Source organism: Nannobrachium achirus, assembly GCF_963921795.1.
Source record: "Nannobrachium achirus genome assembly, chromosome: 16".
Lineage (NCBI taxonomy): Eukaryota > Metazoa > Chordata > Actinopteri > Myctophiformes > Myctophidae > Nannobrachium > Nannobrachium achirus.
This window is the reverse complement of record NC_137823.1, coordinates 58,885,309-58,900,144: the sequence shown is the minus strand read 5'-3', so window position 1 is coordinate 58,900,144 and position 14,836 is coordinate 58,885,309. Positions and strand designations below refer to the sequence as shown.

Sequence of the window (14,836 nt, the reverse complement as noted above, 5' to 3'; positions counted from 1 at the left end):
TAACACCTTGAGACCGGGGCTTAAGTCTAAGGTGCACAGGTCATCAGTGATACCGCCGCTTCTCCCTCCAAAGAAGAAGATACGATCTCCCACCATGCCACAGCTCATATCGTATGCACACGGGCCTTTGCCCTTGGGCTTTACCATTCTCCAGGAGGCTGTCTCTGAATTAAATTTCCACAGATCATTGTAGAAACCACAAAGCATGTACAGCTCTCCATTGTAGGCAAAAGCTGAATACGCGTAATAACGTACATGTAAACCAAGCTGTGGAATAGTCACGCTCTGCCAGCAGTTGGTCTCTTTGTCAAACACGCTGATGAGGTCCTGGTACACCTCCTTGTTCACTCCCACGCCTCCAAATACAAACATCTTTGTCCCGATGACGGTGGCAGTGTGATCACGCACAGGGGGTGGAGGAGTACCTCTGGTGTTCACTATAGACCAGACCTTTGTGGAGGTGTCCAACTTGTACATGGTGTTGGTGAGTCCTCTCTGAACCCATACTGGCGTCAATCCTCCAAAGACGTACATGACCTTCCCCCAGACACAGGCGGAGTGTCCATTCCTGGCCACTGGAACAGCTTCACGAACCCGAAGCTCTAACCATCTGTGGGTGTCGATATCAAATGCAGCGATATACCCCCAACGGCAAACCGCACCCCAAAAATAGATAATGTGGTCTATCAGCACAGCTGTGCCCCTCGCCACACCAAGTACATCGCCGGGCACAAGACGTTGTCCTATTCGTCCAATCTTCTTGGGGGACAACGTCTTCCAGCGCAAAGACACTGTGTCTAAGATGTGCACGAGCACCCCGTCAAGCAGGTCGTCCTCATCGGATAGGTCGCCCTCAAGGCTATCGCTATCCTCGCTATCCCTGTCCCGCAGAGCCACTGTTCCAAAGCAGTACAACTTTAGCCCTACTGTTACAACAGTGCCATACAATCTAACATTTGCACATATGTCTCCTTCCAGATGTAAAGTCCAGTGCAACATTTCAAACACGGTAAAATACCAAACAATAGACGTCCTCAAGGTTCTTGACAACCAGTGGTCTTGATCATGGATAATACTAGCTATGGTATGCCCTTGGTTTCTGCACTGGTAATTTATACAATTCATCTGTCATCATGATGAAGTCATAAGTCAGCCATGCCCAAATATGGATTTTACGGGTCAGCTATGCCCCAATATGGAGTCTTTAATGTTTTAATTGGACAGCACCTCATGGCACATCACAGTTTTACCTGCATTTGCATGTGTTTCCATGAGTCCTTAGCCAGACGGCTCCCCTTCTCCGGCCCATTAAAGGAGCCAGGAATTAGATTTAGGGGTGGCAAAATCACAATTAATTGTTGTATTCTTGGACACACCGTCTATGATTGAGACATCAAGACAGTGACTTGGACCATAGTTAAAACAGCAGTGACAGTTAGCTGTCACAAAGTGAGCGCCACTTCCAACCAAATGGCCTGGTGTACAAGTTACACTACACCACGAGTCGAAAATAGCAGATCTAAAAGCTCACAAAGCCTCAGCTTGTTAGCTATTTTTGGCGAGGAGGTTTGGTATTGACGGTTTAAGTAGTAGAAATTGGTGAAATTGTCTAGAATCTGCACCCAGCTGCATTAAAAGACTTTTAAGACCTCTGTAGAGGGCGTGTCTTTCCCCTATCCCGGGGGTCAGCAACCCGCGGCTCTAGAGCCGCATGCGGCTCTTTAGCGCCGCCCTAGTGGCTCCCTGGAGCTTTTTCAAAAATGTATTAAAGGAGTAGTTCACCCCCAAAATGACATTTTTTCTATTGATTATTCACGCCATGGAGACTAGAGTTCAATAATATTTTTAGTTTTTTGTCACATTCCTAAGACAACAATTTGATTCAAGTAAATTTACCCCCATTGATTCCGGAACGAATGGGGGTAGATTTATTATTATCACATTTTTTTGTCTTAGGAATGCGACAAAAAACTAAACATATTATTGAACTCTAGTCTCCATGGCGTGACTAATCAATAGAAAAAAAGTCATTGTTACAGTTAGTTTGGGTAACTCAGTTAGATTGGGGTAGGAGCGCTTGTTTTTGTTCACCTGGATGTTCAACCCTCACCCTTACCCTAAACCTAACCCCAAACCTAACCCTAACCTCAGTAAAACTGTGCCTAAACCTAATCCTAACCCTAACCTCAGTCAAATTATTCCTAGTTCCCTGAAGGAGGCACCGCCTGCTCCACCTTGTGACCAAAAACGAGCGCTCCTGTTCTCAATCTAACTGAATCTCAAATTAACTGTGACATATATATATTTTTGGTTTTAATAAGGTTCCTGTAGGAGGACAAACATGACACAAACATTCTTAATGCTTTCCAATGCTGTAGAAATGTATAGAATAAATATTAAATGTAATGCTCATTATGTATTTGTAGCCTACTTAGTCATTTTGACAGTAGGCTGATATAGCTAATATAGACTTTTAATATATTGTCACTGTCAGGCAGAAACCTTCTATCTCCAAGTTTCAAATTTGTATGAGTGGCTTTGTGTGTCCCATGTCCATATATGGTCATTTCAGTCCAGAATAAACAGGTTTTTTCAAAAACAAAACGTGTGTCCCATGTCCATATATGGACATTTCAGTCCAGAATGAACAGGTTTTTTCAAAACTGTCACCTCATGTCCATATATGGTCATTTCAGTCCAGAATGAACAGGTTTTATCTGTCCCGTACGACCAGAATATCAGTCCAGAATGAAGTTTTTTGGAAAAACAAAATGTGTGTCCCATGTCCATATATGGTCATTTCAGTCCAGAATGAACAGGTTTTATCTGTCCCGTACGTCCAGAATATGTGTGTAGTGTCCGTCCCGGTCTGATGATTGGATACTTTGAGGATTGGTCAAGCTTCACATGACAATTCGGCCCTCCAGATAAAATCATTCATTCATTCATTCATTCATTCATTCATTCATTCATTCATTCATTCAGAATATAAAGAATGTACAGATCACAGAGTTCATAACTCTAGAACACATAGAATAACAGTTCACCGCTTCACTTCGAAACGAGGTTTGATTTTTTTTAAGTAAAGCCCTGTTTCATCATACAAGACTGACGCACAAAAGTAGTGAAAACAGCAGATCTACAGTGTGCTTGTAGATCGGCTGTTTCCACTAGTTTAGTTAACAACGCTCGTGTCACGTCACACACAAAGGTAGATCTGCTATTTTCACAATAGAACCGTGCCGGGGTCCCCAGTTAAAACATGATTATTTTGGGGGTCACGGCCTGAAAAGGTTAAGAACCACTGGCATACACTACCTGTCTTTGGGCATTGCGCATAGGAGTAAGCCACCTGTTATTGAGATGAATTATTGTTATATAGTCCTGGAAATTGGGTCAAATATTCTGGAAAAGTTTTGGAAATGAATTGGTAAACATGTGTGGGAACCCTGTATACATATTGAGCTATATTTTCGTCCATGTCTTACTCCTTATCCCTAAACATCTTACTATTTTGAAAAAAATTATATAGTTTAACTATAGTCGATTTACATCGTCAGGTTGTGAGCTTGTAGATCGGCTATTTGGAGAAAAAAGATTGTCTTTGAAATGTGAGAGAAGAGAATGATTTCTCACTCAACAGTAAACAAACCAACATAACATTTAAATGTATGGGTATCTGCACATTTCTAAAGTGACAATTTAAGGACTCTTCACAGTTTTTCCACAATTGTTAACACACATTTTTCACTACAATAACGGCTTTCTCAAAACTGCACACACAAAACTGAAAACCTCACACAAAATGCTGTAACACTTTATAATAACTATCCGTTATAAGTAGTTAATAGACCATTATCAAACTGTTTGTTAACGACTTGTTAATAATTTGTTAATAATTAGTTAAGGGTTAACTTTAGAATAACGTCCCAATAACATAATCAACTATTAACACATACTTAACTTACTGTTCACAGATCAGTTGTTATCGAATATACAAGAGACACTTTGTACACTTTTATTTTATTATTTCCAAAATACACAAACATGCATGGTGATGAATGAATGGTGTCTGAAATAACATAAATAATAAACATGAGGATATGGAGAAAAAGCATACACAGCTGTTCTTATCCTAACTGGGACAATTAATTTAGGTAGGAACAATTTACTGCTAAATATAGCTTTAGCACACAATCAAAACTAGAAGCAGTGCTCTTCCGAGCACAGGTCTCCACCAGGTGTGGTATGTTGGTTGTGGGTGTGCATTGGGTGGTATTGAATTAGGTGGTTATGAATGAGCGGGGTCAAACGCAATCCAAGGTGAGTGGACAAGTTAGCTTCAGAGACAGTGAAGTGTCAAAAAATGTTTGTCAAAAAAACAGCCTCATGGTGGCGCTATAAAAGGCTGATGTGAAAAATGCAGGGAAAGGGTTTTTCCTTGGCCTCTAGGGAGTGCGCTTACAAAGTTTGAAACTGATCGGTGGAGTTATAGGTAAAACGACAAATCGGCCTGTTATAGCGCCACCATGAGGCTGATTTAAAAAAAATTAAGTGGCATTTCTTCCTCGGCCTAGTGGGAATGTGTGTGTGCGATTTCATGAAAATTGCACGTTGTGTTTGTGATTTGAGGCGTTTTGTTCAAAACGGCTCAATCCTACAAACTTTGGAAGCCAATCTTAGCCAATCAGGATGGAATATGCAAAATCGGACAGATCCATGTCGATCACATGACTGTCGAGATTCTGCCTACCGATTTGTAGGATTTTTGGAAAAAATCTGTAAGAGTAGTGCACAGAAATGTGTTTTGCAAACATTGGCCTCATGGTGGAAAAATGTGGGTCAGACTCAGAGGTTCTGAATTGGCATCCAGGGAGTGTGTGTGCTCATTTTGGCAGCGACCGGGCCAACGGTGACTGAGATTAGGTGGTAACAAGGTTTTACTTACCCTACGCTTTCTTTAATATCTCTCCTTTTTTGAACTTGTACAATAACCATTTTTTTTTTAAATCAAATGTTACATGTCCTGAATGTTGTCCTCCACTGTTTATAGTCCAGAATGTTCAGTTCCTGGTAATTGCCTTTTTCGCAGCAACCAGAAGGATCTTAGTCGTGTGTACAGACCCCTCCATATGACCCATGTACTGTATAGTACCAGACCCCTCCATATGACCCATGTACTGTATAGTACCAGACATGAATGGGGAATTTCATATCCCAGAACCTCACATATAACCGAGTGTGTGACATCCCAGAAAGTAATTCATGATTTTGTTAAGTTTGGAACCGGAGGAGACAACAATGTATCTTTTGGGTCTCAGCTGAAAACATTTTGGAACCAGGGCTCAACCTGTACTGAATTGTCACCATAGCTCTCTCTCTCTCTCTCCCGGTCTGTCTGTGTCTTTGTTGTCTGGCGTTGGCAGGGCTGGAAGAAGGAGAGGGTCGTTGCCGAGTTCTGGGATGGAAAAATCATCCTGGTTCTACCAGACGATCCCAAATACGCTGTTAAAAAGGTGGGGCTTTAAAGACCCAATGAAATGACTATTTAGGGTATTTTTATTTTGAAGTTTCAGTTTGAAAAGGAAGCCTGTGTGTTTCTGAACCAATCCGAGGGGACCAGCCCTTCAGGGGATGGGATTTAAAATCTGAGTAATGGGAGGCAGCAATGGGAAACAAACAGGTGAATGTAATCAAAGGTTCATTTATATGCAAGCGGACCTGTCGATGTCATCACTTTTTGAATTTCTGTTCACTGGAAGTAATGAAGAATGGCCTATTTAGGGACCTTTGAATATACACAAATATTTAGGGACCTTTTGATATACACAAAAATGGTTTCTTTTCCTTCTTTTTTTTTTTTGCATCTAGTGTTAGGAATGCCCATATGATTACCACGGATAAGCACTTTTCTCCTAATGCCATTGTTTGTGTGCCAATGATGATCAGATTGACATTTGTTTTAGAGTAAAAGATTGACCTGTAAAGGCTCCCATCTGTTTTTGGCAGGCTGAGGATGTGCGTCGCGTCGCAGACAACGAGCTGGGCTTCCAGAATCTAAGCAGCGTCACACAGGCCACCACCTATCTGTTCATCAACACGGAACAAAAGGTGGTCGGCTGCCTCGTCGCTGAACACATACGACAGGTGTGTGTGTGTGTGTGTGTGTGTGTGTGTGTGTGTGTGTGTGTGTGTGTGTGTGTGTGTGTGTGTGAGATATATCGGATCGATCATTGCGTATGGAGATGCATATTGAATCTCTCTCGTCAGGATGACAAGAAATGAGAACGCTAATTAAACGGGCATCGATCCTGGAGGCTTACTTTAATGTGCATCGTGAATAATAATGTCTGTGACATCATGTCACAGATTAGGGGTTTCCATTCCTTCTCACAACTTTAGATTAGACAGATTTACAACAAATGCATCAGTGTACTGTATAGTACAGCTCTAAGGTAGACAGTTCATCAGTGTACTGTATAGTACAGCTCTAAGGTAGACAGATGGATAGATAGAGTGTACTGTATAGTACAGCTCTAAGGTAGACAGATGGATAGATAGAGTGTACTGTATAGTACAGCTCTAAGGTAGACAGATGGATAGATAGAGTGTACTGTATAGTACAGCTCTAAGGTAGACAGATGGATAGATAGTGTACTGTATAGTACAGCTCTAAGGTAGACAGATGGATAGATGGATACCTTTATTATCCCACAGAGGAAATTCAGTTGCCCAGAGGCAGCACAGCAGTTAAACGTTACAAGTTACAAAGAGGTAAGAAAACCGTTGTGTACAGTAAAAAAAATACGAAGAATATAAACCAAGAAACATTCAACGCTCACACACAAAAAGAGCAATACTTAAAAGCACAACTTAACAAAGCAGTGCCAAACAAAAAGTATTCATAACAGTCAATGCTAGTCAGAGCAACACAAGTATCACACCACCATATCAACACAGCAATAGTACTCAATACTACCAACACAACCCAACAGTGCAGGGCCAACAATAAGAAAAGTGACCATTGTCAATGCAAATAATCAAGAATAAAAAAACTAAACAAAAAAAACAAGAAAGGATGCCACAGCAAGACGCAGCGTTCCCACGGTCATGAAATTCCTGGAAATATTTTGAAATTAGAAAAATATTTTTCCAGTACTGGAAAAGTTTGGGAATTGATCAAGGGTCCTGGAAGGTCCTGGAAAAATTTGCTGTGTATTGTCTTTGGTTATTGATTTTGTTAATGCCTCTGAAATGCCAAATGAAACATTGGCCAAATTGTCAAATATTAGAGGCAGAAATTGTGAAAATAGCAGATCTACATGCTCACAACGCCTCGCGTTGCGAGGCGTTGTGAGCATGTAGATCGGCTATTTTCACCATGAAACCGTGTTAAACAAAATTCCTCAACTCTTAGTGCTTGTCAGGGTGCCGGGGTCCCCAGTTAAAATATGATTATTTCGGGGGTCACGGCCTGAAAAGGTTGAGAACCACTGGCATACACTACCTGTATTTGGGCATTGCGCATAGGAGTAAGCGACCTGTTATTGAGCTGAATTATTGTTATATAGTCCTGGACATTGGGTTAAATATTCTGGAAAAGTTTTGGAAATGAATTGGTAAAAATGGGTGGGAACCCTGTTAAAGGTAATGAGTAACCATGTGCACAGACCTACAGTATGTACAGTGTGGCTGTAATGCTGTGTGGGTTTTAAACGGGTGCGTCTCTTTGTCTTCCTTGCGCCAGGCGTTCCGTGTCCTGGACCAGGCCGACCAGAGGATGAACCGGGAGGACTTCATGGAGCACCACAGGGCCTGGTGCTGCTCCTCCACGCCAGAGAGGGCGCTGTGTGGGATCAGCCGCATCTGGGTGTTCAGCCTGGCGCGGCGGCAGAACATCGCCACGCGCATGCTGGACACAGTCAGGTAGCGAGAGCCGCTTTCTACCACTTGTTGTGGTCACATGTTCAGATACTGGATTCTGATTGGCTAAATACAGTGGTAAATCAGTCAACAACCTTTAGTTGGCTCATGGACCCCGCCCACTGTTGTGTTGCAGTTGATTGTAACTAAATAAGCTTGCAAGTTACAACTGTGTTTTCTTTCATTTATATGTAGAAGTGGTAGAAAAGCAATTTACCATTCGAGGGTCATGGGTTGTTGGCTGATTTACCACTGTTTCAGGGTTGTGGCACGAGGCGAAGCCGAGTGTCAAACAATCAACAATCAGCCAACAATCCACTCCCTCTCATGGTAAATGGCTTACTTCACTGTCCTCACAACATCATGCGATAAGACGGTGTTTCTCAATCTTTTTTGGCTTGAGTACCCCCTTTCCATGATTTCTGAATCCAAGTACCCCCTTTACCCGACAGCATTTTGCTTATAAAACTGCAATTAAAATATAAATGATTAGTGGTATATGATGCTATGATAACCCCCCATTTCAAGAATATGAAAATAACAAATGGAGTGAAAGAGTTTCAAACGGTTTCTCCTTTTCTCATTTTCAACACTGGGGTCATAAACTTTCAGTCACTTTAAAACGTATCCCAGTTGCCTGGTACCATGTCATTTGGGTTGGCAACTCAGGCTAATATCAAGTTTCTCCATGTGTCTTCATTAAACATAACAGTAAATGTTTGTTCCCCTCCTAATTCTTTAACTATGAACAAGCATGATTTATTCTAGTTTTCCTTTTTAAGGGCATTTTCTGGAGTACCTCCAGAAAATGCCTGGGGTACTGCAGTACCTCCGCGTACCCCTAGGGGTACACATACCCCCATTTGCAAAACACTGCTATAAGAGTTTAGTTTGCTATAGGCTTTCTAGCTGGCTTGCAGGTGCCAATCAAACACCAAACTCCTTCCTGCATGCTGTCTAATCCTAACCTCGCCTACCAGGCTTTCTGGGGGAAAAGCCTGGTGTTCGTTCACAACAGGCCGTTTGGTTTCCGCCTAAATCGCGGAAACCACTAGAAGAAGCGGCGTCGCTTTGATTTGGTTCCCCCGTTTGTTTCCCCAATCCCAATTAAAATGCTCGAGTAGCCTAGTGTAGTCTTTCCAGTTGCTACGAGTTGGACTAAAAGATGCATATACCAAACTCATTTTTCAAAAGCAAAACTACTCCGCATCAAGGAGTTTATTAGGTAGGCCCTAAAAGTATGTCCTTGAGCGCAGGGGAATTATTTTGGGTTAAACCTGTTTCCGGTGGATCTTTGAGTACAACAATATGACGTGTTGTGGTTTCCGCTCCAGACCGGTTACAAGCTCGAAAAGGGAAGTGATCCCAGGCTAGTCTAATCCACTTTATGAGATCTACAGTATCCAAAGGTAATGAATTCCTCTCTTCAATTGAAGCTGTACAACTGTTGCCTCGTGGTTTTACAATCAGTTCATGTAAAACATAAATGTATTTTCCAGAGATTCTCTTAATTGCACCAACATGGGTGCACAGTAAGTTCATAAGGATCTCTACATCTGTCTGTTCCATGCAGCGCACCTGTGCTGCGTGCACCTCACTCATGCAGATAACGCCACACCTATGATGTGCATGCATACGCAAGCAGTGCACAGACCACGTCGGGACCATGGCATCTAGCTGCATGGCGGGCCATCCCTCATACTGCGTTCACTCATTCCTCCTTCCCATTATGAGGTCTGGACTTCAGCAGAGAGGCACAGAGTATGAGAAGTTGGCCCCGATCATTTTCCGATCGGGGCCAATCAGTGACTGCGTTTCAACTGCTGTTCGCACAACAAGTGAAAAGCTTCCCCTGATTGGTCCATGTGTAGATGGTGACGTAGATGCTTGCTGCAGCATTTTCAAAACGACATGGCTGCCCTCGATGCAACAAGTGTAACAGTTCAGGTCTTTGCACACTGCTGCGTTTCTCGGGCCGAATATCGGAGTGAATTTTGGAACACGTGAATAAAAAAATCAACCTCGCCTTATGTCAATCACGTTTGCACACTGCCGCCCGTTTCATATTTATTTTCGGACCAGGGTTGATTTTTTTTTCCCCGATTTTCGCAACTGTTGCCACTGAGTCCCTTGCTCTCTCTCTTTCCTCTCTCTCTTCCTGGCCTCCGGATTTCGGATTTCCAAAACGCAACGAAAACACGCCGTGCAGCGTGCAACCGGCTTTAACACTGAAACAATAAAACAAGCAACAAGTGAAGTTATTTCAGAGTTGGAATCAATTACAACAATTACAAAGGAACACGGGGGATGCGCTAGCGGAGTTCATCGGCCGAAAAGACGTGTTTGTTTGCCGTTCTGCCGACTGGCTGAGAGATGTTTTGCTACGCTGATTGGTTAGAGGAGTCTGTCTGTCAAGGCAAGTACTCCTGCCCACTTTTCAAGCTGCCTATTAGCCCAATTATATTTTGGGAAGGAACGAGTGAGTGAGTGAGTGAGTGAATGCACAGTATGAGGCTGGCTGGCCAGGCTACATGGCATCACCTATGATGCATGTGCACGGGAGAGATCGATTAAATCCCACATCTGACTGCCCCTATAGCTGCTATGTTGTCATGCTATTATATTATACATAACATATTAACATATTTCTTACACATATTGGGGTGTGCCTCCTGGTGTGAATATTTGCGGTGCACGTTTATGATCTTGAAAATTAAAATAATTAGCAAGCAAAGCATAAAGATCCTTCTCGAAAAATTAGAATATTGTGTAAAAAAGCATTGCAGATGCCATAGCAACCCAAATCATAACAGACTTTGGAAACTTCCCACTGGACTTCAAACAACTCTGACTTCAGAAGGTTGACATTTCTATTATAAATCCTTGTGTTGAGTGGTCTCGTATAATATTGTAATATTTTGAAATATGGACTTTTGATATGAGATGTATGCCATAAAAATTCAAAGTTTTAACAAAAAAAGGTTTGGAATAATTCACTGAATGTCCAATGTATTTAGAATATATGAAAGTTTAAAGAAATATATGAAAGTTTCAAGAAGATTCTGATTTACTTTCACACAATATTCTATTTTTGAGCGGTGGTCACAACGCTCCTATACGTGGCCGTGTGTGTGGGTATGTCTGTCTCCGTCCGTGTCTGTCTGTCTGTCTGTCTGTCTGTCTGTCTGTATGTAGCCTGCCCTACAGTACCTTTTATGACCACACATGTTAAGGGAGGGGCGCTGTTTTCAGGCCAGGCACACACACACACACGCACACACACACACACACACACACACACACACACAGGGGGGAAGGGGGGAGGGGGGGGGGGGGGGGGTAAGAGGGTGCTGTTGAGACTAGCCTGGGCGGGGGGGGGGGGGGGGGGAGACAGAATTCATAGATATAGAACACATAGAATTCATAGATCTAGAACACATAGAATTCATAGATATAGAACACAGAATATGTACAGTACAGTACAGGGTTGGTGGGTAAAACACCGCTCAGTTCACACGGGTGTGATTTTTTTGGAGAAGGATCTGTATGTGTTGTGGTCCTATGAACTTCTCCAGTATGGAGAATCTAAATATTCATAACATCAGGTATTATTTTCATTTGAGTTGGGCTCTTTCAGAAGTGGCCCAAAGACCTGTTTGTTCCCCGACTTCCCTGGTGTAACAATGATTTGTTTAACTCTCTTCAGGTCATTTGTCTCCCAATCAATGCTGTGATTAACATACCCGGTTCAGCTCAGTATCCCATCTACTGCAACATTCAAAGGTCTGACAAGACCTGACAAATTCCCATTCAGTGTGTTGTCGGCTAACTTGGGACACAGAATTTAACCCGCTAGTCCAATTTGATATCGCTGAATTTATAGCTGAGTTTCCCAATTCCTGTATTTCAGGGGTTCCTCAGTTCCTGTATTAATAGAGACCCAAAATACAGTTGGATTTTGGAGTTGCGATCAAACGGTGGACTAATTTTAGATCTGGAACACCAGGTGATGTGCAGTAGTCAGGACCAGAGTGACAATGTTGTATGAAACAGCATTTTTCTGTTAATACCCATTTTTAGTTTGCCATTTTTATTTAAAATAATATGCATGTTGGTTGATTCAGTGCAACTCGGCTGGATAGTTATTATAATGCAAGGAAACTAGGCTGTGTGTACAGGGCTGGAATTGTGTTGACACAGTTGTGAAATGTTTATTTGAATGTATATGTCATAGTATAGCACATTCGAGACGCGGAGCACTCGTGGTGCGGCACGGGGCGGAGCAAGCGGTCGCCACAACAACGTACTCCAGGCGGTGCGCCGCTCTATTGTCCACGACACTGCGAGCGGCTACCGAAGCCCCCCTGTATCCACGAAGCCCAAACGAGTTACGAGGCCCCCCTGGGTCCACGAAGCCCCAAGCGGCGCGAAGGCCAGCGGACCTTGGTCCTGCTCTTCGCCCCCGAGCGCCGCAGGCGCGAGTGGCCGCGAAGAGCGGGCCAGGGCCGCGCGGCCGGCGGAGCGCCGCGCGAGTTACGAAGCCGTGGTGAATGCAATCGTTATATTTATGCCCAGGCCGTAAGGCCTGGGCAAGCGCACGTTAAACGCCCTGTCCAAGTGACTACAATGGAGCTAATGGCTAGGCTAGGCTAGGCTAGGCTAGGCTAGGCTAGTAAATAAAGAGTAAACACTTCCGGTCTGCGGCGAGTTCAAAGCGTGACGTAACTCTCTTATATACACTCTGGTGAATGGCAGAGCAGTGGCTGACGTCGCCATCTGGTGGTGATTAGTGTGTGGTGAACGTCAAAACGAGTGCTCCTTGACAACTTTTACTGGTTTCTTGAACATACTGTAACATATATATTTACTGCACTTTCTGAAGCTAAGGTTTTGTTTTTTTTCTACGGAGTGACCGTATGTAAGAAGAGGTGCAGCCTTACACATCATTGGCTATTTAAATGCTACCTGAGCTTAGGCTCATGTGTGTGAGAGAGAGAATCCTTCCCCTCATTTATTTTAATGCTGTAAAAAAGATCTTAAGTCTGAAGTATTGGTTATCTGACAGCCAGAGGGGATTGGAGTTTCTGAGTGATTGTTCTGTAGAATTTGCCAGATAAGAGGAACAAATATAAAAAAATCTCACCTAAAACTTCCATTTTATGCACAGATTATTCAACTCGATTTTAGTGCCCAATAATTGTCTTGTGGGTTTATCTTTTCTAGTAAAACCAATTACTAATTATTTATCTGATTCAATAATATTTTTGCCAGCTAACGTTTCAGCAAGTAGCAGTTACATTGTTAAGTTAAATAAAAGGTAGATGGCCTGCTGCTCTTTGAAACATTACATTAAAATATTTTCTGTTGAGCTAAGAAGAATGGGCAGAATAATGACTCCTGAAGGAATGGAGTGAAAGATGCAGATGTGTTTATAATACTCTTGACTATTATACCAGAACGTGATTTCTGGAATTTTTGGTACACGATTTAGAATACTAATATTGCTTTGACGCAAACCTCTTTCCTTTTCTTTTATGATGACAAAATGGTCAATACAACATTTGTCTCCCTGCACAGTAGTTCATCACCTCTACGCTAGGTTGTTACACAAATCATTTTTTGGTTATCAAGTTAGAAATCAGTCTTACCTGTCAGCTGGGCCCATGGAAATAAGCCCACGTTAACCCATTTAGGCCTACAATTATTGAATGCTTTAACTATTGAAAGATAGCAGATATACAAGCTCACAGCGCGGCACAGAGTGCCGCGCTGCGAGCTTGTAGATCTGCTATTTTTGAAAAATCGTGAAAATGTGTGCACATTTTTCAATATATATTTTTCAAAGCAGACTTTTGTAACTCAAATCTCTGCTTCTGGGGGGTCCCTGGTACAACATATTTTGAGATGGGGGGTCTGCGGCCGAATAAATGTAATTTTGGGGGTCCTTGACATGAAAAAGTTTGAGAACAGCTGATTTAGAGGAGGGATTTAGAAGTCGGGTCAATGATCGGGTCAAAGATATTCAAAGACTTGAACACATTTTCAATTTATTTTATTTTTTTTCAAAAATAGCAGATCTACAAGCTCGCAGCGCGGCACTCGGTGCCGCGCTGTGAGCTTGTATATCTGCTATTTTTCAATAGTTAAAGCATTAAATAATGGTTAAAGTGGTTAAAATCTAACGCGACTCAGGCGCGTTCCAGGTATTTGAGAGTTGAAGTGGCCAGCTATACAGTATATTATATGGTTGCATTTTCCCTAATCTGTTTGTTTTTCAGGTTGCTTTCTGCCTTTTTATTCCCAGTCCTGTTCTCATTGTTGAAAGATTGAACTGGTGTGTGCAGATGGATATTCCAAACCAGTACAGGTTGCAAACTGGGACAAAGGGACATTTATTTATTTCAATACATCTGGCTTTGAAGGCTGCTTAGCACAGCACAACCAGACCCAGTCCTCCAGTTACATTTATTAACCACTTATACTTTGACAGGACTCCCACCACTGGGGTCTATACTTGGTCCCCTCCTTTTTCCCTTCACACCCAATCTCTGTCGAATTAGCTGATCTACAAGCTCACGACATGTCAGACAATGTTGTGTGCTTGTAGATGTGCCATACTGCCATTTCCATTGAATGTGCAGAATAGTGACATGATGGTTCATCTGGTTAAAGTTATGATTTTTCTTTCTTCCTGTAACTGTTGTTTGGTATGCCACACAACACAATATTTAATTTAGTTATTTGTTCGATTGCATTTTCTTAGTGTTTTTATTGTGTTTGTCTGCCACGTTCATTGTCTGGTTCTGTTGGGGCAGATCTGAAAGTGTAAATGTTCCTGAAGAATAAAAATTAAACCCCAGACAAGAGGAAGTTGTGCTTTAATAAAATGTATAAAAATATACGTGTACATCAC

The 14,836-nt window shown here is 42.3% G+C and overlaps 1 protein-coding gene across 1 annotated transcript; it reads left to right on the top strand.

Annotated features, from left to right (window-relative positions):
- Window positions 1-676: 676 nt before the first annotated feature.
- On the top strand, window positions 677-7,930 carry LOC308301170 (N-acetyltransferase ESCO2-like; the record flags this gene model as incomplete). The annotated part of the gene is made up of 5 exons (XM_080745063.1): window positions 677-846; window positions 979-1,009; window positions 5,427-5,516; window positions 6,010-6,147; window positions 7,748-7,930. 5 exons carry the CDS (start codon window positions 677-679, stop codon window positions 7,928-7,930), a joined length of 612 nt encoding a protein of 203 aa, XP_080601189.1.
- Between the last annotated feature and the right edge of the window lie 6,906 nt (window positions 7,931-14,836).